General features: G+C 39.9%; 1 protein-coding gene across 8 annotated transcripts in view; it reads right to left on the bottom strand.

Annotated features, from left to right (window-relative positions):
- Window positions 1-821: 821 nt before the first annotated feature.
- The window catches only part of PXYLP1 (2-phosphoxylose phosphatase 1), a 57,494-nt gene continuing 32,001 nt past the window's right edge, over window positions 822-26,314 (bottom strand). For 7 of the 8 annotated variants that reach the window (XM_055723765.1, XM_055723766.1, XM_055723767.1 and 4 more), the window contains 4 exons: window positions 16,983-17,144; window positions 15,969-16,095; window positions 5,514-5,653; window positions 822-3,162 (listed from right to left, as the gene is read on the bottom strand). In XM_055723765.1, the coding sequence (XP_055579740.1) occupies window positions 2,231-3,162; window positions 5,514-5,653; window positions 15,969-16,095; window positions 16,983-17,144 (1,361 nt within the window). In that variant the 3' untranslated portion in view covers window positions 822-2,230. Of the gene's footprint in view, window positions 3,163-5,513; window positions 5,654-15,968; window positions 16,096-16,982; window positions 17,145-21,575; window positions 21,780-26,314 lie in introns of those variants that run through there. The other variant, XM_055723764.1, reaches the window with a different exon arrangement.

Here is a 26,314-nt window from a genome sequence, read left to right as displayed (position 1 = left end):
GCTAGAAGTTTGGAAAACAGCTGCAATATCCATTAATATCTGGGACCTCAATGCTTCTTTGAGCCAAATAAATGAGAAATCCATCCAAATTCACATATTCTCCAATTCATGGCTACATTTCAGAACGCCTATAACAGACAAAGATCTTGCACGATCTCAGATCAATGGACAAGGAAATGAAAACACTTCTGTGGTCTGTCTTCAGGACAAAATGCAAGGTTAGATGATATTCTTAGCACAGGCTTTTGAAGACAGAAGACTGGCATTTGCAGAAGCTGTTAAGGGTTCAACGTTTCTAAATAACACACTTGAAACATCAATGATATGCCCGCAATAATGTTTTCTGCACTTCAGCATCATTCCTGCAAATGGTCACCAAACAGCATCGAAGCCCCAACAGGTAACATGCCGAAGAGCTATAGCTGCCTTCTGCTGATAGTTCGACAGCTCTTTGGAGTATCTGGTACCTTAATGGACAAACAGTCCAGTCACATCATTTATACCAAGTGAGCTCAGCTTTCAGATTCTCTCTTCCTGTTTGCCCTCCAGCACACAAACACGTACGATGACTAACAGAGCTAGTCCCTTAAAAAGGAAACGTTTGCAGAAGTTACACATTAGAATGTGGTACAACAGCCCCGGATTTTCTATCATTATTTCTACTTCAGTACTCACAAAATGTTTACCCGCTCCTCCTTAGACTGGGAACCAGAACATATTAAGAGCAGAAGTTACTAATGCAACAAGCTGCTTAACACCACAATACTTGACTTGTTACTGCAAACAGCTAAGGAAATCAGAATAAACGTAACACACAAGTATACAAAGAGTCCCCACAATTTTATTTAAAGAAACATGTCCAAATGCAGCATTGAAAGCAGAGAGAGTGGAATGCCAATAGTCAAAGAACTTATGCTGATTTATGCTTTCTTTGATAAACTAGCACCATTGAATCACAAGTCACAGGCTAAATTATTTCTAGAGGTATAAAAACCCTCCACCATTACAAAATTTCTATCAGTTCTATTAAAAATTGGTTCTAAATTTACTACTCCTAGAGATGAAAACAGTTTGAAGTACAAGTTTTCATATCTACTCATTGTTCAAGTTATCCATAAAAGACAGTTTATTCTTAAGTCTAAACGTCCTGATCAAGGGGAAAAAATGTTTAAAAGTGAGTTTCACAAGTCTTTACAAACTAAACAAGTAAGAAACATCTACTGTGTTATAAATACACACAGTACAATATGTACAAGTCTGATCTTACAAAATAAGATCTTCCTAGTCCATAAAAATACTAACTCAACTACAAAATTTTCTTAGTGTTAGACTCAAGCAGTCACTATATCAAATTCCTAAAACACTGATTTGTTCCACAGCACAGCAGTTTGAACACGTTCACAATGGGAAAGAGCCCAACACTTCACCGTAAGACTGATTTCTAATCCTAATTTCCCACTCAGGTCTAGTGGTAATGTTGGCGTTTGCTATCTATTTTAATGTCACAAGACCTTTACATATTTCTAGACTGTGTTTGAACTATTCAAAGTGCTGAAAGTGCGATCAAATAATAGAGTTTTGTATCCATTTTCCAGTACACCCTGCTCTGGCACTGGCAACAACAGCAAGGTATTTATAGGTCTGTGAGGTCAAAAAGGCACACGCTCATTTGTACATGCTCAGGTAAGTATGTACAGATACACACATGCACTTTGCTTTAAAGACGTGCCTCTAAACATTAAAAGGCTTGTCCTTCAGTAGGGAGCTTCAAGAACTCCTTACAAATGGTTTATAATGCAGATGCCTGGAATTCCTAAAGACCTTGATACAAACCGCTTAAAATGACTGTGAGATGGTGGTGAAAAAAAGAATGGTTTTGGTTTTAAACTTCTCCAAGTATTGCTCTGGAATACAGAGAAACAAAGTCTATGCTCTCTCACTTGTTATCAAGTGACGTCCAGGTGACAGTAGCCCACGTGATTTATCATTATAGTTAACAGAGCATATGTGAGCATACACATACACAAAATGCTTCCACAGTATTTGTTCTTCTATTGGAGACCATCTGCAGTCTGAATGAAAATATAATTATTTGAAGACCGTTTCAAGCAATATCCTTTTGTACTTACACGTATCAATACAAGAAATAACAAAACTGAACCACGCCTCAACCAGAATACAGACTTTCACCGATACGCAAGTACTATTGCTTCCATTTCATTTCCCTTCCCTACAGCGGTCTTCTGCGACATGCATCATAATAACTAGTGCTATTAAAAATTAAGAACATATCCCTCTTAACAAAGTTGACAAATTTTTCTAGTGGGCACATTGGCTTGTTGGAACGCTTATAATAATCCTTGCAAAATGAGGTCTGGAATGTGACATCAGCGCCATTATACAGGATACGGATAAAGTGTTCTTTGGGTCTCTTCCCATCCTGCCACAGCTCAAAAACTAATCTGGCGGCAAATCTAGGAAATCTGGCCTCTGTAATGCCCAAGGCACTAAGAACAGGTGACAACGTGACATCATGTGCCGAGTAAAGAACAAATACTTCTTCTTTCTTGCCTTCTGCAATACGCTGCAGCCGATTAACAGTTTGGTTGAGGAGAGGATGAGTAGCCAATAGTGCATACAAGAAATACAGTTTCTTCTCCTGTCTTTCTCTTTCATCCTCCAGCTGATGTCTTTTGATTACTTTGAAATGTTCCATACCAATGCAGCCAGTTTTGGTACACGGAAAACTGACATTGTGGCAAAAATAGCACAAGAGAGAATCTATTGGGTTAGAAGCTCTCAGCTGCCTGGTGGGAATGCCTACAATCTTTGCCATATCCACATATATTTTCTCCAAATCATTGTTTTTCACCCGTAAACTGTACTGTCTGCGCTGCTCCTCTTCTAGGTAGTGGTTTCGCATAGGACAGTCGCAGCTTCCGGAGCAAAAAATGGTGCTCCACTGATGCCTCATGTTAATTTTCTTCCAGTCAAAATCTGGCAAAAAAGTATAGAGCAGTGCCAGTGCACTCTGCAGGGTTCGACTTTTTCCTGTTGTCTCCAAGTAGAGCTGTTTTGCTGTCCAGTCACTCAGAAGCAGCTTATGTTTGTTTATATAAATTTCTCGTAATAGTTGTCCATTTCGCAAGTGTTGCACAACCCCTGAAATAGATTTTTTTAAGAAATTACAACACATGATTAGAATCTTCTTAGTTCTGCAGAAAAAAAAATACAGCTGGCAGTCTTACTAATAAATGAACAATTAGTTAAAATTGTTATTAACACCAAAACGGAACTTCACTTATGCTTGACTCTTAGAAAAATTGTATGAAATATGAGATACCTGCTATTCTTCAGTACCTCTCAGATTCTAGGAGCTAAACTGAGATACCGATAGAAAGAGCTAGCTCCACAACATTTGTTTAAAACCTTAGTGGTTTAATGTTTGTTCTTTGGACTAGGGACACAGACTGAATGGGTCTCACATGACTATAAAAGTAAGATGGTTATGAAAATGGATCCAGACTGCACCCAAGTCAGGTTTCCAGACAGGCAGCGAATTTGCAAATTTATAGTAGCCAGTAAAACTACCAGCAGTCAGGACATGAATACACAGAGTGTAAACTAGTGTGTAAACTCACAGAACAGAGTGGTGAGGTGTGGCAATCGCATCGAACTTCCTTCTCCATCTTCCTTCAGGCAGTACTCAAACAGCTTGTTAATTCTTACCCTAACGTTCTGCCTTTACCTAGCTGGGAAGCAAGAGGGTGTGCATCCTGCTCACACACCAAAGCCTTTACTCCGGAATCCACCCCGCCTGCGTTATCCTCCCACAGCAGCAAAGCAACAGGCACAAACCGTTTAAGCACTAGAACATCTCTGTAACTTGCTACAGGCAACAGGAGCCTCAGGTACCAACTCGGTTACAAGCTGTGTGCACCGATGAACCCAGTTTCACACACAATGTGCTGCACTGGGAGGAGTTCCACTATGTTACACTCTTTCAGTCATTGGTATTTAAGATAGAAAGAGCAACACAGTTAAAAGCATGGTTTGGGAATAAAGTGGAACAGATCAATGCTTAAATTCGAAATGACACAGGAGAACGGAAAAGTATTACTGATGTGAATTTTCAAATTAAAGTAATGAATGTTGAAGAGAAAAATCCACATGTGACTAACCCTTTTCACAATCGTGTTTCTAGCCAGTTGTGCAACACTATGTTTCCACCTTTGTGGGAAAGCGCTTCTGTATGTTCATTTTTGAGGCACTGTCATGAATTAAGTGCAGCAAACACACACTGGGACTTGGCCAGTTCACCTGGCTATTCCGGCAGAACACAATTCCAAGAGCTGCAGAACCTGTGAAAAATCTGTTTCTTACGAAGGGGCAACTTGTTTCTATACTTCTGTCTTCTTACCTTTTGTTCCCCTCCTATTTTCTATTGCCTGCTGACATCAGTCCCAGACCTCTTCCAAATGGCCCTTTTATCACTGCTCTGATCCAGCGGTACCTCCAGTTCCTCTCTCCAATCCCAAACGCTTTACCTCCTTCTAACATTTGCAATGCCCCCAGCACCACGATACTCCCAGCTCTCCACATACTTTCTTCTACATAGTCAAATCCCTGACTGCAACACTTCCAGTTACCTCCCATCTCCCCTACCCTCTTGGTACACATAAACCAAATAATACGTTCACTACCAGAGTTCAGCAGTCTTTCTCTCAGTGGTAGCATTAATAAAGTGTCAAAGCTTAACTTTTTAAAAAAGTTGGCTGGAATTTAATTGCTGCTAGTTCTACCTTTTCTCCCAAAAACTAGCTCAGCAGAACTGATAGATGACAAAAAATAAGTTTCATTTTCCTGCAGTGAAATTATACACAAATAAATACGCCAGAAAACATGCTCCTGGAACTTCATTATAAAGTTTGGAGCAGGGTGGGGGGAGAAGGAGAAAAGCACCAGACATATAAAGTTTTTCTATTTCCATGATACGAGCAACAAATTTGTCTGTAACATCTGAATCTCTTGCAGGGCACACAGTAGTTACATCGCAGGTAAAAACTGGCAACTAAGCCATTGTTCTTCAGTTCCAGGGCCACTCCGAATTACAAACCCATCAGGAACAGAGGACCAGAACTTCCTCAGGAGAGACTGAGCGATGCTGCTGTTGACAGGGGTGCCAAAGCAATTTTGTGGTGGGGAACAACACCAAGGAGAGGGGCTCAGACTTGTTACAAATAAAAGACAAAAGAGATGCCAAGCGTGATCAATCTGTAACAGAACTGGCAAGCTATAGGATAAAGCATGGTTTCTAGAACTGTTAGCACTTTCACAGTAGAAAGTCTAATACTTTACTCATATCCCAGCTTCATAACCTAGGCTATGACCAACATTATACGTTTCCCATAAAAAAGCATTTGTTTCGATATAAACAAAACCAGAAGATCCCTTTTCAAGCAGACTGTATTTAACACTGCAGAAGTAAAGACGGAGCTGCTACAGAAACTTACCTGTCTGTGTAAGCTCTCCCATTTCGCACAAAGAATGACTCGGGTAGCGAGGCAGGCTGCTCAGGGAACCATCCATTTGGGCTGCAGACCCTCGGGACATGTGTTTAATGAAAGCTTCAAGCTCTGGATGAGAAGGTTTCCTAGAGAGATAAAACAAAATTTGAAAACTTCCAAAAGCATGTGGGAAAACGGCTCAAGAGAGTCAAGTATTCTAAGTATGTCAGCTCTGAAATTTCATGCTCTGAGGTTATTTCCCACTGAGACAACATCTGCTCTTACTCAGGGCTTTTGCAAGTATGCAAAAGAAATCTAACTACTTACTAACTACCAAAGAGCTGTAGGGAAACCGATGTCTCGTTACATTAAAATTACGATACCTTTCCATAAGTAATCTGGAAAGATTTTTTGTTGGGTTGTTTTGGGGTTTTTTTAATGCAGTCACTGATACTGTTGTGAATTTTTTAAAAAAACCAAATAAATTCCTTACCAAAAATACATTGTCTCCAGTTTCTGAAGTACCATTGCACTTTAACACCACAGCCAAAGGCACTAACAATCTAAAGGGGTTCAATTAACCAGTATTTTAAGTAGATGATCTTGAAGGGATTCTCAAGTTTTGTATTGTAGAATGCTGATTACAATCTCAGCCTTTACTTTTAATTACTCCAGGCTTCAAATCAAATAGCACATGTAACCTCAATTAAGTGGTACCTGGAAAGTAGTATCCAGTGGCCCCGTTAAAATTGTAAGTCGTTGTTTTGGCTATTGTACTATTGTACCCAGGAAGAAAGAGTCTAGCACTTAAATGGATCAGATACCCCCACAATGCAAGTAATGGAATACAACGGGAGAAGAGATATACCCAAAAATGTCTGAGTTAACTCACTGAAACAGAATTCAAGTCAGTGAAAAAATGCTTAGATCTCTTAAAATGTCCTGCAAATTTCAAATTCACTATAGACTTGTGCTGAAAACTACATATACAAGAAGTCCACAAACAATGTAATCGAAAGGGATTAAAACCTTAAAAAAAAATAAATAAATCTATGATCACACTTCTAAAGTAGGGATTTCTTCATTAAATGTCACACAGTCATCTCTCTACTTCAGTGCAGAATTAAATCTGAAACTGTTTGGCAACCCAACTCTGCCTCAGGTAGTTCTCATTTTAATAGGACTTTCAGCCTGAATATGGTAAATATTGTATATTGCTCACCAAAAAAAACCCCAAAAAAACCCCTCAAACCCAAACACAAAAAAGAAGACAGACAGATTTTGTCAGAGAACTTTTACTGAAGCCCGGAGGTTGTGTTTATTGTTCATATTTACACTTTGCTAGAATGATAACCTACTTTTGATACAAACACATCACGTCTAAAGAAAAATAATAATAATCTTCCAGAGTTGCAGGAACCACAAGAGGGAGCAATAACACTACTAAAGTATCAATAAGTGTTTGGAATCAAAGTTTACCAGGAGAAAGACGTTCAGGCTCACATAGAAGAGCCAACTAAGAAACTCTCTTAAATGAGAAAGCACCCCTTGCAGAGCTGTGCTCACAGCACGCATACAGGGGGCTCGTGAAAATCACTGCCTCCGTCATTAGAAAGGTAAGCTCATTGTCCTGTCATTTGATAAAATTTGAATTTTCCAGTATATTATTTACCGGGGGGTGTGGGGGGGGAGGAAATCTTGGGAGGAAAATGTTACAGTAAATTATGGTACAACTGCCAGTGAGAAAAAATGCCAAATGAGACAAAAAGCAAAAGGAGATTAAAATATCAAAAGAATTTTTCATTTTTACTTCACACTGAAAGGAAAGCCAGCCAATTTACAACAGTCTAAATCCACAGCTGCTTCTGTACCTTATAATTTTAACAACGCGAATGGAGATTAATATCTGAGAAGCAGAGGCACATCAAAAAGGCTTTGTTCCTTCCTGAAGCAGTGGAGCCTCCCTGTTGCACTAAGCATACATTAGAAAACTTCATCCAGCTCCAGATGTGGATTTCAAACAGTATTTTTTGTACGTTTCACTATTTTCACAGTCCAGCAGTGCAATCTATAAATGCAATCATCAAATTGAGAAAATCAAATTGAAGCCACTAGCAAATAGCTTTTTAAGCTTATTACAGATGTAGCAGGCTGAACTACCAATTTTCTAACCTTTGCACTTTAAGAAACTCTAAATATGAATAAACTGTCAATCACAATTTTCCTTAAATCCTTTTTACTTAATTATAGCAAGTTCTACAAATACACGTGCAGGAAAACGACAAGAACTCCACTCTGTGTCTTTTGCTGCTTTGCTTACAAAAACCTGAATACTAATGGAATCAAACCTATACTGATAAAACTGTCAGCAATCACTTGTGAGAAGGAAGAAAGGAAAGAAGAAAGAAAAATATCAGGTTTTGCAAAAAGATTTATCTACAAAGTGGCAAGCAAGATAAACTAACATCCAAGATGAAATAATAAAAATGCATGATGGTGGATAAAGTTATATTCCAATGTATTAATATACACGCACAGGTGCAAGTTACTTAACTTTGGATTATATTACTTCTTAAATGGGCACAGGTTCAGCACATGCTTGCAGAAGTGAATTATGAAATATGACTGTCAGACATAATGCTGAATTCAAAGCTTACTTCTCGTTAAATATATTGTAGGAATATACTGCAAGAAAAAAAATGAAGATCAAACAATAGAAGTAAGGGCCATTCTGCCTGGAGGGGACAGACATCTTCAGCTGCAATATGCTTTTATCCTGAATGTAATCCTCACGTATGTAACCAAATTCTGAACATACCAGCAATTCTCCTGATTAGCCCCGTACAACTGAGCAAATGAAAAATTCTTTTTCTCAACAGCAAAATTTACAGCACTGCTCAAGCTACTGGAAAACAACTGATTCCCCCTCCCTGCCCCAAGATCTGTCTTTTATTTAGAATATGAATCCCCCTGTTGAATTGGCCAATTTACAGATGCCGCAGGAGATGGAGTATCTAGGCAACACAGCTAAGACTGCTGGGACTGTTTGATCAGGAAGCAAAGAAAATTACTCAGTTGTATAGTTGAAAAGATGGAAATATCCTTAAAATTTTATTTCTATAAAAGTAACCAAGAAAATAAAAATGGGCTAAAGAGATACCCTTCTGTAATTTGCTGCACATTATGAGGGTAAACTACCACATCTGGGAAATGTATTACTATAATAAATATTTCAAATTCTGCCAGAACGTGGAATGTCTTTTCATCCAACACCACTAGTAATAGCCACACTTTTTCCTAATTTTGAACATTCATTTCCCATGTTACTGTCTGTTAATTTGCCTTTTAATGGTTTTATTTTTGTAAAATAAATGTTATCTGTAACAAAACTGAGGATGCTTCTTTTCCCTCAAATAATGAATTCAGCTTACCTTTTTGTTATTTACAAACTAAACACTGGGATAATAGATCCTAGATCTAATACTGTAGTTTTCATGCACTAGCATTAAAACGGACCAACATTTAAATCCTTATTCAACATTTAAATATCTTGTTTGTAAAGATCTTAAAAAGCTTTAATACCAAAATGTCATCTCTTCATTGCTACACTGTAATAAGTGCACACAAAAGAAATCGTACTGTGCAATTACTTGAACAGCATGTGTATTTCTGCCATCAGCTGGGCTGCCATCCAGAGGGAGCCTGACAGGCTGGAGAGGTGGGCTTGTGCAAACCTCATGAGGTTCAGTGCAAGGTCCTGCACACGGGTCGGGGCAATCCCAAGCACAGACACAGGCTGGGCAGAGAACGGACTGAGAGCAGCCCTGAGGACAAGGACGTGGGGGTGCTGGCTGACGAGAAGCTCAGCATGACCTGGCAATGGGCATTCACCGCCCAGAAAGCCAACTGTATCCTGGGCAAGCATCAGGTCGAGGGAGGGTATTCTCCCCCTCTGCTCTGCTCTCGTGAGACCCCCCTGCAGTGCTGCCTTCAGCTCTGGGGCCCCCAACGTAACAAGGACATGGGCCTGTTGGAGCAAGTCCAGAGGAGGCCACGAAGATGGTCAGAGGCTGGAGCAGCTCTCCTAGGAAGACAGGCTGAGAGAGTCGGGGCTGTTCAGCCTGGAGAAGAGAAGGCTCCGGGGAGACCTTATGGCAGCCTCCCAGTGCCTAAAGGGGCCCGCAGGAAAGCTGGGGAGGGACTTCTGACAAGGGCATGGAGTGACGGGACAGGGGGAATGGCTGGAGGCTGGAAGAGGGCAGATTTAGATCAGATATTAGGGAGAAATTCTTTCCTGTGAGGGTGGTGAGACACTGGCCCAGGCTGCCCAGAGCAGCTGTGGGTGCCCCATCCCTGGCAGTGCCCAAGGCCAGGCTGGACGGGGCTGGGAGCAACCTGGTCTGGTGGGAGGTGTCCCTGCCCATGGCAGGGGGGCTGGGAATGGATGATCTTGAAGGTCCCTGCCAACCCAAACCATTCTATGACACTCTTCAATAAAATTTTCCTTTTTCCTTGAAGACTACATGCAACTAGTTACATTTAGTAATTTACATGTTCATAAAAATTTAAGAGTGGCATCAATAATATACCTTCGTCACCACATAAAATTCTACAGACACAAAAATATGTTGGTCAAGGTTATGATTAAAAGAGGGACTGCTATAGAAGAAATACTTTAGTTGCTGAGATCAATTACTGAGAATCATTTATTTAAAAGCTAAAACCGAATAGTTAATCAAGTAGAAAACTAACAGCAGCTTACGGATGCATCACAGAATTAAGGACAGGTATATTTTTTATTCATCTTACCTATGTTGCTGCACAGTGCTGTCCTCTCACAGCACAGTACAGTTCTGCAGGAGATCTATATACTTCAGGAAAGAGCTTGTGGAGGTAGATAATGATACAAATGAGATACTGATTTATTTTTTCCCTTTACAAATGGGATTTACCTATGCAAATGTCACTTATGCTAGTGAATGCAGAACTTGCAAAAGCCAAAAGGACCAAACTTCTCACAAGGAGCTGCAGAACCTTCAGTGTCACTCGGTGAGTAAACGTGACCATGCCAGGCACACACCAAGCTTCTGACAAATTCACGTTACCTTTTTGTAACAATACCAGATTCTGTCTGCTAACTGTGCCTAAAAGCAAGTCCCTTTTCTCTTTATTTAAAATGCAAATGACTATTTTATTACTTCAAGCAAAAATAACGTGTTTTCTGTGAAGTTCAAATAGACCAAAAATGTCTCTGCTCAAAGAACTATACTGTTTCCTTTTTAGCAGGCAGATGAATGGAAAGAGCTACTAAAAACAACAAGAGATTATTGTAGCCTACAAAAGAGATCCCCAAGACAGCATTAGTACTGTTGGGGCTTATTTATTCATAAAGGTCTTACATTCACATTACATTCACAAAGCTCTTACATTTTTATAACAAACTCTGTAGTTATCCAGTCTACCTCACTGCTCTTCTGAGTCTTTACGGAAGGCAGAAGAGGCCTCAGGAGGCCTAATTCACTTGGAACTGCGTTTTCAGTTCACAAATTGTACAAAAATATTTTTGAAGTCATGACAGTTAATTGAGAGTCTGTTCTTCCTGTTTTGTCCCTAAAACTTGCATTTCCAAGTCATTTTACTAGCTATTATTTAGCTGATGAGACGTAAGTCAACACCCAAATCCGTGCATATAGTAAAGATCTCAGATTTTTCTACAATATTGGGTGATGTCAAATTACGTAATATGTGGAACTGTATACATCTAGCTTAAATGTGACTTTAAAATAACATTCCATATAGTGTTTAATATGAATGATTCTTCACCTAATTCTTGTCTGGATCATGCTTTGACCTCGTTCGAAGTCAAACCCACACCTCCTTCAGCTCACAGTATGACACTTGCTTCCCCCACACTTTTCTCTCTCATTTTCCTGGCAGTTTCAAGACATGTGCATATTGAACCTAAAATTCAAGTATTTGTTAGTAAGCTGCTTATGATTAACATCAACACCTCTCAAAATGCCTTAAAGCATATGCTAATTAATTTAGCATACTATCACATTATAGCAGTCTCCTGAAATCATTTTAGCATCTTACAAAAAGCATTTCTTCTCTCTCTCGCATACAAATTCAATGAAGAAACAATGTTGCTTCTTTTTTTTTTTAAAAAAAAAAACTTTTTACACTGTAAATGTAAGATACAAAGGGGAAAAAGAAGTGGGAGATAAATTATTCCCCCCCATAAGCAAACACTACAATGAAAGGATTTCCATAACATCATCCAATTAATTTTCTTGAGGAAAAAAGTACATATTATTCAGTTCCCTTTGGAAATTTGCATCCAGAACAATGAAAATAATAATAATAACATTAATTGAAGTTTTAGATGGAAGAAATCTCCAAAGCATTTAATCCATTTGTTTATATTCATTCCACACTTATATGTCACAATCCATAATTCACAAAACCGAAGCGTGACCACAAGGCTATTCTGCATACCCATTAGAAGTCCATGGGGCTGTAGCATAATCTGCTTAATTAATGAATTCCATCAGCTGAATGCCAAATCAAATAAAGAACAGACTGAATATGAGCAGCATACTTATCTGAAACTCAAGTCCAGAAAGCTTAAACAAGCCAGAGTTTCAATCAGACATCTCAACTTCATTATATAGCATCAAGAAACCTTCAGTCCAAAGGTAGCAATTATATACCTTGTAATACTCTCAATGTAGACATTTACAGTCCAGCACCAAATTTATATCACAGAGAAATATAAGCCTGACAGCCAAATGCAGCAAATAGCTTCCTGATGCTAAAGTAATAAATGTTCCATTCCAAGCTATGGCACACACAGTAGCAATTCTAGGTTTATTTAGAAAGGTCAGCATTAACACATCTGGACAGAATGGTACAGAGCCAGCTCCTCTCATCTTCCTGCTGCCCTTTAAGTCGGCCAGGAGATTCTATTTTACATAACCTTTGTTCTCAAGGACAGAAGGTCTTTTTGGATCTCCACTCATTTTTAGTGGCTGTGAACTGTAAGGGACGTATCAGCTATACATTGATGCTCTAACACTTCATAAACCAGTAACAGGCAAGGGTATTGACACTGCTGGCCTCCTCGCGTCCCGACACTGCCCTCTTAACCGCTTCACTTGGTCGTTCTGTTGGCAGTGGCAAAAAGCTGCACTACTCTCTTGCCTTTTACCGACAGTTTTTGTGACTCCAGGGCCTTCACGTCATATTCCTTGCCTGAAACTGAAGTGGAAATAGCTATAAAACCTTCTCAGACAAACAGAAAACTGAGGCCTCATGTGGTACTGCAACACTGAGAAATACTGCTACTCATCCAACATTGCCACTTGCAGTTAACGTCTTTGCAATAAAGTTTTCTCACATTCATTCTAATGTGACAGATATTGAGCAAGATCAAGAAGATCTGAGCCTTTAAGAACTCCAAAAGGAATCTGGATCATACTTTACTTAGTATTTCATGCTGAATATACTCTCACCCCTTGAAGGCAGGTCATCATAAATGTTATCAGAGCCATTAGCAAATGATTCATTTTTCATCTTGTTAGAGAAATTAATTGCCCACTCAGTTCTACGGTAGAAAGAACTGGAGTTTGGTCTCCTGCCTGCATATCTAACCTCAGAAAGCCCGTCAGCTTACAGCAGGCACAGCACGCTGCTGGGCTTGGGCACCTCTCAAAGAAATCTCACTTCTCGTGGAGGATGTCAGGTAAGACCACTGAACGCCACTTCTTAACAAACCAGCATTTTGGTGGAAGTTGAATTATGACTACAGAAAAGAAGCAGCCCACAGGATAGCAGAGGAAACAATAATAAAAAAAAAAAAATCGGACTATTTAGAAGTTGCCAGATCACTATCACTTGTAAAACTTAGTACAGTCAGAAAAGCGGGTATTTCAGTTTGTACTCACAGAGGCATTCCAAAAGAGTGGTCTCCTTTCAAAAAAAGGAGGATATGGTTTTGCTCAGTTTTGGATTTTGATACCTGTACCAAGCAGCTAAGAAAGGTGTGGGTACATATATACACTCTAAAACCAGTGAAATTTGAAGTTATTTGCATCTTCTACATTCCAATGGCTTTAGCTATAAAAAGCAGATTCCTCGTATCTAGCCTTCCCATTTTCCTCTCGAAAATGTATACATAGGTTTTGGTATGTATACTTCTGTATGTTGTAGACAAAAGTGTACCTACGTGGAATACTGTACTTTTTCCTCTGTTTAGAGGGGAAAAATATTGTAAATTTTCCTCCGTTTAGATATTCATACAAAATGTAGGCAGATAGATAGGGCAGCCTGAATATAACTTAGGAGCTCCTAAGCCTGTTTCCTACGAACAGGCAGACACATGGATGGGCTACAACTGATGATGGTTTCAAACTTTCATAGGATTACTCCCACCACCACAACAGTAGCTTGATTCAGCCATAACATTTACTTTTCAATTACTCACGCCAAATAGCATTACAACACTGGCTACAACTGAAGACACCATTGCACGACTTGCAAGTTTCAGGACTCCTACTAATAACAAGGGCAATTTCTTTTATGCAGCCAGATATCTGAAAATAAAAGCAACCTATTTCAGTTTTCTTCAAAGAAAGATCCAATTCGCTGATCATTTTCTGCCAGCTTTCGTGTCCACTACCGTATCTATCTAGTTAGCAAGCCTCTTTAATCAAGCTTCCCATCACCTTTACAAGTATGAGATGAAGGTACACTTAACTAGTTTCAGGTGTTCTTTCATGTCATTTCAGCGTATTTTAGCAACACTCCTACTGTGTTTGCGTTTTAATATACTTGAGCCAGAAACTGACAAAACTGACACAGGACCAGATATGAAAACTGGTTCGGTTTTTAAATGCAACTGCCCCAGACTAGCTAGCAACAAACCTAAAAAGCACACCATAACCCATCTTCTCCTTCAGAGACGTTATTTTGAGTCAAGCCCACTGAAGAAAAGCTGAAAGCACAGAGAATTTCAGATTTAAAAGATAAAATCATAAATGCTACTGATGACAGGAAGCTACAAAAAAACGTAAGGAACACAGCCCACGAATCCATCAAAAAAGAAATGTGCATTTGATATACCCAAGTCAGAAATATACTTTCAGTGTGCTGTTAGCACTTTCAGCGTAACAAGAGTAAAAAGCCAATTCTGAATAATTCTACACCAGAAACGCAAGAACGTTATTTCTTTAAAGACTGAGGAAATTCCACACTGTTCTGGAAAAAGGTATTTATTGGTGTATCTACCCTGTTTTATATACCAGTAGATCAGAAGACGTACTATGCCTCTTTTCCCAAGTAATTAATGTGCAGGCACACAAAGCAGACACAGCCCCCAGTCCCTGAAATCGCCACATCTGACACTGCAGAGTGGGCAGCAGCATTAAGGCGTAGATTTTTCTAGAGGATTTGCTAACACAACTGATAGAAAATATAAAGAAAAAATTTTAACTGTAAGTATTCAGTAAGTTCACTGGGAAGTACTCAGTAGGAAAGAAAAAATTAAGTAATACCACAAATCCTACTTAACAAGAGAAAAAACATGTGTAATCAAGCAAGCTAGGGTAAAGGTTAGTGATTTACATCATCAGCGATCATTTCTGGTGCTCTGTGCTAGCTCTACACCATAATTCACCTTCAGTGATGAGTAAACTCTAAACAGGAAAGAAAGGCTCTTCCACCAGGAAAAGCAGCAATTCCCACCATGTCTACAGCTCAAACTGGCTCAGGTATGAAGACAAGCATCAGCAAGCTCCAAAGACATGATGTCAGGCAGAAGATCGCTATACTGAAACAGAAAGGTCAATGATGCTTTAATGGCAGTCAGACAGGACTAACTTCTGTGGGAGTTTTGAACGGCGAGTGGTAGCTACAGGAAAATGGTAGTTTTCAAGTAGCAAACAGCACACTTTCTGTTTAACTTGTAATTTAATAGTTAAATGTGCAACCCCCATTTTTTCTCCCAACTTTGAACCAAATCATTAAAGGGAACCTGATAACCTATATTTCTGAAAAGTCAAAGAAAAACAACAGTAACATAACACACAAATATCAATTTTCCTATGGTAATGATGAACGGGGACCTTTCTGCATTCACACAAAAAGGAAGCACGCTTACATTTTGAAAACGTGTAGAAATTTAGACAAGAGGAACAGTAATCTAAACATTTGAGTAAACAGCTTCTGCTTTTTCAAGAAATACCAAGAATTTCTTCTGGTCTGAACTGGTAACAGGTAGTAGTTCCTGTTTCAAAGGAAATACTGTAACCACTGATTTTATTTTTTTTCTTAATCCACGACACCACACAAAGATTGGAAGTCTCAATGTACTTCAAGCAACACAAATTATTTCCTGAAGAGGAAAAAAATAATTATCAAGCAAAACACAGGCTTAATAATGATAAAAGCAAAGAATCTTACCTGCTAGGCAACAACATACAGTCAATGTCAGGTCTCTTTGTCTTGGGAATGGCATATAGTGGATACCTATCACCATGTCGAATCAACACTTGAACTGACACTAGCTTAAAATAATGAGGTGCATGACCTAAAGTGAAGAAAGAAAGAAAACAATAAAAAAAGAAGGAAAAAAAAAAAGTAAAAATTTAAGTAAATTTTACCTAATCCTTCCCCTGCACACGTTTTCTTTAAGAAAAAAAACCAGGTATAATTAGCTTGATAGCTTTGGTATTGCTAGGAAAAAAAAAATCAGAAACCATAAGAAATGGTAACTTACCATCTTAAGAAAGATTTTACTTTACATTCCAAGACAACCTATACAAAGACTCAGGTTCTTAGCACATTCTCCATATTACATCTAAAGTCCAACAAGCATACAAGCCATTACTCAAGCACTGAACTCTGCCAACACAATAAGGTTACCCTACTTTTATGGTGCCTTTCTTCCGGACCCCTATCATAACGGCAGATTTTGAAGCATGCCTAATGTGGAGGTTTTTGATATACTACTTGGTAATTCATTTTATATGCATTAGTGGGATATGCTAATAAGGACATTCATTCAGACTAACTTGCTGCTGTATCCACTACAGGGTGAAGAATGCAAATGCACCTTCTAGCTGACTACATCTAATGGTTTGGAGTCCCAAAATTAATTACTTCTGAGATTTTTATCAGAATTCCAAGTCAACTCCTTGCAATGCAGCTCACTTGTAATAAGAATTACCATTCAAACTCTCTCTCTCCCCCATCCCTTTCAAATAGGCCTCCAGTTGACCACTGACTAGAAACAGAACGACTTCCAAAACTCAGACAACAGCAAGGAAACAAAGAATAGCATATTTTGAATGATTTAACATTATTCAGCAACCAGTTGGTGTTTGCTGTACGTCCTCCAAGCACCAAAGAACTGACAACGCACAGTTATTGTTTCCAACAATCCACTAAACCGTCATTTGCATTCACAGAACTTACCTTCCATGCTGCGTTCAGCAATGGTGGGAATATTGCAGTAAACATGAGCTTCATAAACAGGATCTATTACAGGAGGCTCAGTCAGCAAATCAGGCATTATTCTCTTTCGGCTCTTTGGATTCAACCCATCTTCCCTGACGGGGTTCACTGGGATTAAATGCACTGAAAGATACAAAACATATACCATATACCTTTAGAATTATGGTGGGGGTTTTATTATTTTTTTTTAATTGTGCACAAAGACTATGTTTTTGATGAAAGGATGCCACTCTACAGGATAGATCTCTGTTGCGAATTTTTCATGATTTACATAGTCAAGGAGGCAAAGCCAGAGAGCTCTTTAGCAAAGTCGATGCTTGGCTAAGACTCCAGAAATACATCTGGATGTAGAACAATTCTGTCTTTTGCACTCTTCCTGAAGCTGCTTTGTCTGTCAGCCTCTCATGAAGCTCTAAGAGTGTGAGCAGCAAGAAAAGGGCCATAAGAGGCACAGCTGTCTCTCATCATTTTAATTTAAAAACTGATGTTGAAACACATCAGCCAAAGACAGAGCACAGTTACGATGATAGTACTACATACCACAGGAAACACAAAGTAGTTCAGATTAAAAGGGCTTGACTGTCCATCATTTTCCTTACTAATCCCCACCCTTCCATGGCTACCTTGCCAGCCTTCAATAGTCTGACTTACCCAATAAAAAAAGCACACAGAATATATTCGTTGAAATGGAACCGAGACCACCACAAAAAATGTCAAATACAAAGAAAAGCAGTTAATGCTTACCCACAGCTGGGAAATCAACAGAAATACCACTACTACATCTTCTGACATAGAGAAACATGCTGAAGTATATCTGAATTTAAGGCCAGGGTTGTATTGACAGCGTCTCTTTACCTTGTCTTGATGTGAAAGCACTAGTTAATTTATAAGCCTTACAAGACTACACTTCCATAACAAATGCACATTTTTTTTTCCTATTAGTATTTTCTGGTATTTGGACCAGAGGATTCAGAGATGAAAATGAGGAAGAAAAGTGTTCGTACTTTTACCCCTATTAGTCTTCTGTGGTGAGAAGAAAAAAAGAAAGAAAAGACGAGAACAAATTTCGAAGTAGAATTTTATTAATTCTGCTGGCTCAGTTCCTTGGTTGCATCTTGACTCCCAGTCCTGATTTTAGCAGTGAATTTGTTCCACAATACAGAGTTGTGCGGACAAAGAAAACAAATGAAGACAGCAAACTGAAGTGAAACACAGATTTTAAGAGCATGTAGCCGTTAATGTAACACAGGCTCTTCATTTTTAAACTACAATACACTACGCTTTAAATATTCTTATGTGGTTTCTCTTTGCCTGCCAAAACCAGAATTCAAGCATTCTCCACACCCTTGCTAGTGCTGTTGACATGGGTCATACCCACGAAGTGCAGTGAATTTAAACTTTTCCTTAAACCGTTTCAGATTTTGCATGACTGCCCACAGGCTTGTGCAGAGTGAAAATATTAAACTGTAATTTTGATTTCGGCCACTTAAACTGAAGAGCTCAGCTGCCATTCCAGCACTTAAATTTATCAGTCATTTTTAAGTTCGTTTTGAGGCTAAGACTCACATTATTATGAGACATTGCAAACCACTGACCAAGAAACTCTTGCAGTGACACAAAGCCTCGGCAATTTCTATCAGAGGCTGGTAACTCTGGCTTGAAGGGGGCTTGTACAAATTTGTATTTGGGGTATATACCCCAAACCTAAGAATTTGTTACAACAGTTGCTGGACCCTCCAAATAAACAGCATTACTAAACTACAACCACCCTGTCCACGGTCCAAGTATCTCAGATAGAGACTGGGCTAAAAGATGTTCTAACTTGGAACCCACCTGGGACATAACTGTGTCTCTGGATCTCTGAACATATTTGAGCAACCTGATCTGGTGAAAAAGGTCCCTGCCATGGCAGGGGAATTGGACTAGATGATCTTTAAAAGGTCCCTTCCAACACAAATTATTCTATGATTCGACTGAAATGATTCAAATTGGTTTTAGGCTGGACAACAAAAATTACCAAGGTCAAAAAACTCCAGTCGCCTCAGTAAGCACTGTCACAACAAGTAGTATTTACTTTTAGCACACTTGAAATAACACATATTGGGTGGGGAGGGGGCAAACGTCAAACCCCAAATCAACGAAACTACCAATGCAAATACCTGGGTCTTCTATTTAACTATGTTACATAGAAAAAGAAAAAAAACCCTGTATGATCTCGGCACCAGTCTAGGCAGTGTACTGGAAATTTCCACAGAACGTATGCACGTTGCAAGTATTTGGGGGAAGACACGACACAGGACCAAGGACAGGTGAATTCCAGTTGGAAAGCTGTCTTCTGCTTGCTCATCCTTCCCCGCATGGTGACCCTGAAGAGCTCACCCAGCGAGACTGGTCCTCCCCTCCCCTTGTTACAGCTCCTCACCAGCTGTACCAGCCCTGCAGTTTCAGTGCTCTGGGATGAAGACCCCAAGTGACGCAGCCCCTCTTCGTACTTCTGCCTGGTCCAAACCACGACAGAGGGCTTTTCCATAGCGGCAACCAATGTCTCAGTGGCATTTCAACTGTTTTCTCATCTTCTGCCATTCCCCAGACGTTGTTAGTGCATCACATATTTGTTTTCTCCTTTCTCCCTCCCTTTTCTTTTCAAGCGTTTGGGCTTCACTCCCTGTCTTCATTTATCCCGCTTCCTAGCTGTCATGTCCTCCTTTGCACACCTCATCCACTCCAGCTTTCTACTGCACAGACAGGTCAATTTGTTTCTCCATTTTGGTAACCCTTATACCACACAGAGCAGTTATTTAAAGCCCTTTGAAGAGCTGACTGTCCCTCTGTATCCCAGTGTTTCATTACTGAATGTCCTCCTCTGCACTGACAATCCCACCTCTGTCTCCCAAGAGGGTTCTCTGGTCCATATGCAACCAGCAGACCTACAAATAGTGATGGACACAACACAACTCAGAGACAAACAAAAAGAAGAAACACACACAAACAAAAAGAAACACAAACAAAAAGGAAAAGGAAAAAGTCCCTCATAGGGAGCTGAAATTAATCTTTCTTCCAAACTCTGTTCTGCTCTTTCAGCTGTAAATCATTAGAAGTCCAGAATTCTATTATGTAGTTTTCACATGACTTTTTATAGCTTAGCACTATTTTATATGACTTGCTGTACTAGTTCACAGTAACATGCACTTGCCCAAAACAGAAGTCTGCCAATGTGTATATAGTCATATTTAAATCTTTGATTAAGGGCGTTTTTGAACAGGATTTTTACACTGCTGTGCCCTTCAAAGCTCATGTTTTACTATGACAGGAATACGACAATGTAAAACAGAAACGAAACAGATGATTTTGATGTGCATTTCCTACAGCCAGGGCAGTTAATAAAATATATCTGGAACATATTTGGTGATCTAACTGGAAACTTTGCAAACACTGAAACTATAAAGAATATACATATTATTATAGAGGTAGTTTGACAACAAAAAGGGAAAAGAAAATACATTTTATCTCCCAATATTCATAAACCTATTTTTAAAACCAAAGAAGCTACGTAGAAACTACTTTGAAACATTTGTTTTGAGAAAGTTATACCTAGGAAAAAAAGTAGAAGGCTTACAGAAACAATAAAATGAGAGAGACCTCAATACAACTGTGCTCAGTGTCCTACCAAGTTAAATTGTTTAAAACATGAAGTAAAACTAAACACACAGGCTGGTACCAGACACAAGAAAGACCTGGTCCAACAGCAAACAGCAAGTGCTGTCCTGCGAAAGCTGGGCACTGGTCACACAGGAGAACAGTTAAACTGCTGTAGAATCATTCCTTTTTTGCAGCTCCAAACTGAGAGATGATTTTTTTTTTTTTTTAAGACAACAAAATTCAGAGAAAATAAAATCTGAACTCTGATACTAAGTTTCATTAAACAAAAAAACTCCAGTAATTTTTAAGTCAAACCACAAAAGCTGAAGACCAAATTTTAAAATTAACTGTGTGACTATGAAATGTCTTTATGAACAAAACCAATGGCATCTGAAATACTATGACGTGTGATTTTATTCTCAAGGTACACTAAATGTGGCCTATTTAAAGACCAAGAAGTTAATTTGTCTGACTTCCATACCCCCCGGTTCCTGAATGCCACAAAGTCTACCAAAAAAGACAAATATTAGACAAGTAGTTTCTAAGCAGGAGAGACAATCATTGAGAAGTGCTTTCAGTATTGTAACATTTACTACATAGCAACTAATCCCCTCTGGAAGAATGTCAAGTTTATCAAATCAACTATTGTACTCAGAAGCCCAAGCAGGGAGCCAGGCTGATCTGAATTAGCGCTACAAAACTGACACGAATTTGACAGAATTCAGTACAGCAGAAAAACAAACACAAAGCAAAGTGCAGTTCATGTAGAAGAAACACCAAATTAGATGTTAATCACTCCATTATCAGTTTCCCTCCCTCCTGCAGTCCTAGTTTCAGCTTGAAAAATAAAAGGTATCACCACTGTTTACCAAGGAGAAAAAAGATTTATCCATGAAAAAAAGCACTAACATTTACCTAAAACCAGAAAGACAGGCAATAAAACCATTTTCCAGTTCTGTTTTCTCTTGTAGCTCCAACCAGCCTGAGAAGCTGCTGCACAAGTAGCCACGTTGGTCTCAATTTTCTGACTAAAGAGACCTGAAATTTTCATCTTTCCTAAAACAGAAGGCTCTTTCAGCCCCATGCAAACATACTATTTTAAACAGTCACATGGAAATGAAGCCACACAGCAGAAATGGAAGCAAAACCCAAAAAATCCACCTAACCACCAAAAAAACAAACCACCAAACCAAACCCACTGTAGGTAACCTTATGCTAATGGATTAAGAGAAGCAAATGCGCATGTCAGAGAGCACAAAAAAGTTATTTATACTTCTTCCACCTTCTCCCTTCCCCCACCCCCCTTTCTGCAACTAACAGGGCACTAACAAGGCTGCCCAGCACAGAGGAACACTCAGGATGCTGAAATTCTCATGGTGAATAGAGACTTCTCCCCCAGCTGAGCTCTCTCTGAAAAGAATGGAAGCCAGAAAGGAGAAGCGTAGGGAAGAACCACCAGAAAAAGGCAGGAATGCTTCAAAACAACTGAGATGGGGAGAAGGGGGGAAGGTGAAGATGGGAAGATGTCTGCAGCAAGAAAAACCACCTGGTACGAGACCAGGCGCACGTGGGCTGAAGGGCACGTAGTGCCATGCTGGGGTACCCACCACCGGTGCAGAGGCAAGGCAGCCTGGGCAGCGCATCCCCGGGGTCGCTTCCAGAGCTCTGCTTCGGCTTATAAATGCATATTTGGACATCAATGCAGTTCAAATACGCCTGTGCCACACACAATCCACCCGTCTCATTTTATTCTTTTGTACAGCTAAATAAAGGCTTCGCAAGTCTCGGAGGTAAGATCTGTATTAACAGTGGGGGCCTTCATCCATAATGCACAATGCCACAATCACTCATATGCTGCATTTCAATGCTGAGCAATCACACAAACAAAAAAGGCTTATTAGCCTCACACTGGTCAAACTATCAAATACTATTAAGAAAAAAAACCATGAAAACCTTTAAAAAGGCTTTCTAAGCCTGTGAACATAAACTTCTAAGCTTCAGATATCACATTTATATAAAAATATAAATGGGGCTACTAAATGTTTACGTAAGCTTGTCTTAAATTTTCACTGTCTTTTAATTTATTAAGATTGGCCCATCTAATAAAAAACCCAAAACCCTTAGTCACTTTTATTCTAAATCAAACCACTTGCCCTACAGAACCCAATGACAAATTTCATATTTACATGTAAAATCTGTCCTCAGAGAATTTATGAAGAAGTGACAGCCCTCAGTATCTCTGCAGTCTCTGCTCCTTAACCACCTCCATCTGAACCTACCTCTTTCACCACGTACTTGCTTTCCCTAGCACGTGCCCTTCCACTTTCTCCGCTTCTGCTGTGCCTTCTGCCTGTCCAGGAGCAAGCAGGGCAGGGCTCCCCAAAGCACCACTGTGTTCTCCACAGACAGCTCCCTCTGCCACGGCTGCCCTCTCCTCTGCAGAGCAGGCTCCAAGCGTCAAGGTTTTCTTCCCAGAGCCCTGCCAGCTTCTCTGAGCACCACTCCGAAGTCAAAAAGAGCAAACGGAGCTATGGGGGAGGTGGGTAACAGAAAGAACAGCGTGGGGCCGGAGGGGACACACTGGAATTTAATCTAGAATAGCAACAACAAAATGCTCCACCTTGACACGTCCCTGGCAAGCTAAAGAAGATTCCTCCGAGTGTCATTTCTCCATTATACTTCAACCTAGCAATAGTACGCGTTTCAGGTCACATAGGTACAGCTTTCAGATTGCAACTGTAGCTGGGCCACAGAGGTAAGCACTTCCCTTCTCAGACACTTCAAAATGTTACCAACCCAAAGGTCCAAAAATGAACCACCCAAAGTACAAATTCGCCACAGCCTCACTGCAGAATTGAGCAGGAATTTCCAACCTCACAGTATTCACTGAGCAGTCAAACGGGAGTGAACAGACACTACAGATCCCTTCCTCTGAGTTTCCAAGAATTTGCAAACATTCAGCACTAGTGCCAAGTTACGGACCGAGACGTGCCCGGACACTCACACCTATTTCACATACGTTCAGTTTCTGGATTGCTGCTACAGTTCTCCCTGCTGTAAGAGAGATCACGGTAATCTTCAAGGAGTCTGTTGACTTAAAGCACAATCCTATTGCCAGCACCCTATGTTTCAAGTTCTAAGACAGACTTTAAAATACACTCACGAGAAGTATTTATCAGTGTAGTAACCAAGTAGCAGATACTGCTGAAAAAAAAATTCTTTTCAAGCCAGGCTTCTAATCAAAAGCCCTGAAAAATGCTTGCTATGGCAGCCTTGAATACGTGCATTTCACACTCCAGAACTGCAGATTTTGGCAGTATGCTTCTTTACAGCATATTCTGACACCAGAAGATAAAGCCCACTGGAATAGTTCTTTTGATCCTATCAGGTAAACAGAGACATCTCTCTTCCAACAGCAATAATATCAATTACTTGTGAAGACGAGGCATGCTGCAACAGACTTCTGGAACAGAACATTGTATTTTGAATTCTTACATGTAACCATTAACCTGCCAAGAGAAACTGGCTAAATTCACAAAGTTGGAGGAAAGTTCCATTTTGACGCACTGATCCTTGTAGGGTGATTATGTGGGTCAATATTAGAAAAGTGCTGCTTTAATGTTTGTTCCTTGATGCCGAGCTTGTATTTCCTCATGTTCTTTAAACTACATCTTCTGTTTCAAAGTGACAACAGAGAAGTTGCAGTCCCATTTCCTTCCCAAATTACTGCTTGGTAATGGTAATTACTCTTTTCTTTTCCTCTTGCAGACCCAGACATCACAAAGCCTGAAGATTCAGTTCCTTCACTACCTTCCCTCCACCTGCAGAACTCACTCTTCATCGCCAAACACAGGGGGATGGGAGCAGGGCTGGTGACATGAGGAACCACTCGCTTTACACTGGAAAGATACTCAATGGGAAATTTGAATTAAGGTTTAGCAGAAACAGGTACTGTTTTTTCACCCTACGCACCCTGGGAATGGGAAAACCTAGACAGCAGCTTGCACAGCTCCACGCTGCCCACCGGAGCAAGCGCATCCTTACTGTGCCAATGCTACTCAACATCAGTATTAAGTTACCATCATCAAGCTGACCACTAGAAAACACCAGCCCAAGCCACATTTGCTGTTAATTGCTGTTGCCTTCAAAGTAAAGGCACTTCAGCTATCTATTAAAGACTGTCAAAAATATCATTGAGGAAAAATTGCAACAAGACCTGCAGCTATAGCAACTTGCTATTATTCAGCTCACTGAAAATAAAACAAATGCTCTTTTTGGCTTGCCTGCTACGTTTTCATTTGTAACCCGAGGAAAATCACCTGTTCTTTCTACCGGAATAAACAAAAAAAAAAGACTAAAGAAAAGCTACCTAAAGTTTTCTATTTTCCATTAATTTTTTTTCTAGTTCCTTAAGATTTCTTTTTTTCTTTTTTTTTTTTTTTTTTCAGTAACTTTTCTGTACTACAGGGCAATGTTCCCCTTAGCAGTCTGAGCCACTTTTAATTAAAGTAAATAAAAATCCTGTTTCTCAGTTTAAAAGGTAGGAAAAATAAGTTTTTAGAACCACCCTGTATGTCACAGGTTTACTGGCAGAAAATGGAAACTCCGGAAGGCTAGGAGGCTGCAGATGCACCTCAGCTGATCTACTGCAAGTCAGATCTGATTGCAGGGGAATGAGTATGAGGAGTAAAGTGTTTGGATTTTTAATGTGTGTGTTTTTAAGAAAACCTAACTTATACTAGCCTGGGGGGGGGCGGGGGGGGGGGGGGGCAGGAAGAGAGACTTCACAATGGTCTCCTGCCATGCACAACCTCAAATACAAGATAAGCTAAATTTTAGTTGACCAGAATGGAACTCTATCCATGCACTCCCCAGTATGAGCTTTCACAACACAGCCCCTTCGTTCCCCCCAGAACAATCAGAACGATTGCAGCTGCAACTTGTAAGTGCATCCTAACTTCACCAATCAACATTGACATAATTTTACTGCATGAAATGCAACCACAAGCTTATTATTTGGTCTAACGTTAGCAGAGTTTTCAGCCTTCTGGGTTTTCAGATCCCTAAAGTTTCTCACTGGAGATGCAAATCCCCTTACGGACAACTGAGATCTACGATGAACTGGCTGCTTTTCTTAGCTGTTTCTCACAGCCTTGGACAGAAATAGCCAAATCCCCGACCCCTTTCCAGGAGTGGGTCAAGGCCTATTTGCCTATTTTGTGGATCACAAGTTGGGAACTTCTGTAAAGCTTTTCCTCACCTTGGGTTGATTGCCCCGGGCAGCCTCCCACAGCGGACCAGGCTCAGGCACAAAGGCCAGATCACCTTGGCTGTGTGTTCCAGTTCAAAAAGAAATAGAACAACTACACACGACCACCATGCATGGTAGCCCTACCAGCTTTAAACGGCTCGCGCCAGGGTTCCACAGAAAAGTTTCTTATTTCCAGCTGTATTAGCTGCGTGCTTTGTGATTTATTTTTTTTACAGGGTCCCAATCTGACTTACACAAGGAAAACAAATATGTTAAGAAAATCTTTCTTGCACCAAAGCACAACGTGGCAGGCCTTGTCGTGTTATGTATTTGAGACCAAATTTAATCAGACACGTTAAATTATACAATGGGCGCTTGCATTTATTGAGTCCAGATGTGGCTC

The sequence above is a fragment of the Falco cherrug genome, chromosome 11 (assembly GCF_023634085.1).
Source record: "Falco cherrug isolate bFalChe1 chromosome 11, bFalChe1.pri, whole genome shotgun sequence".
NCBI classification, from domain to species: Eukaryota; Metazoa; Chordata; class Aves; order Falconiformes; family Falconidae; genus Falco; species Falco cherrug.
Note: the sequence above shows the minus strand (reverse complement) of the source record. Positions and strands in the feature narration are given on the sequence as shown.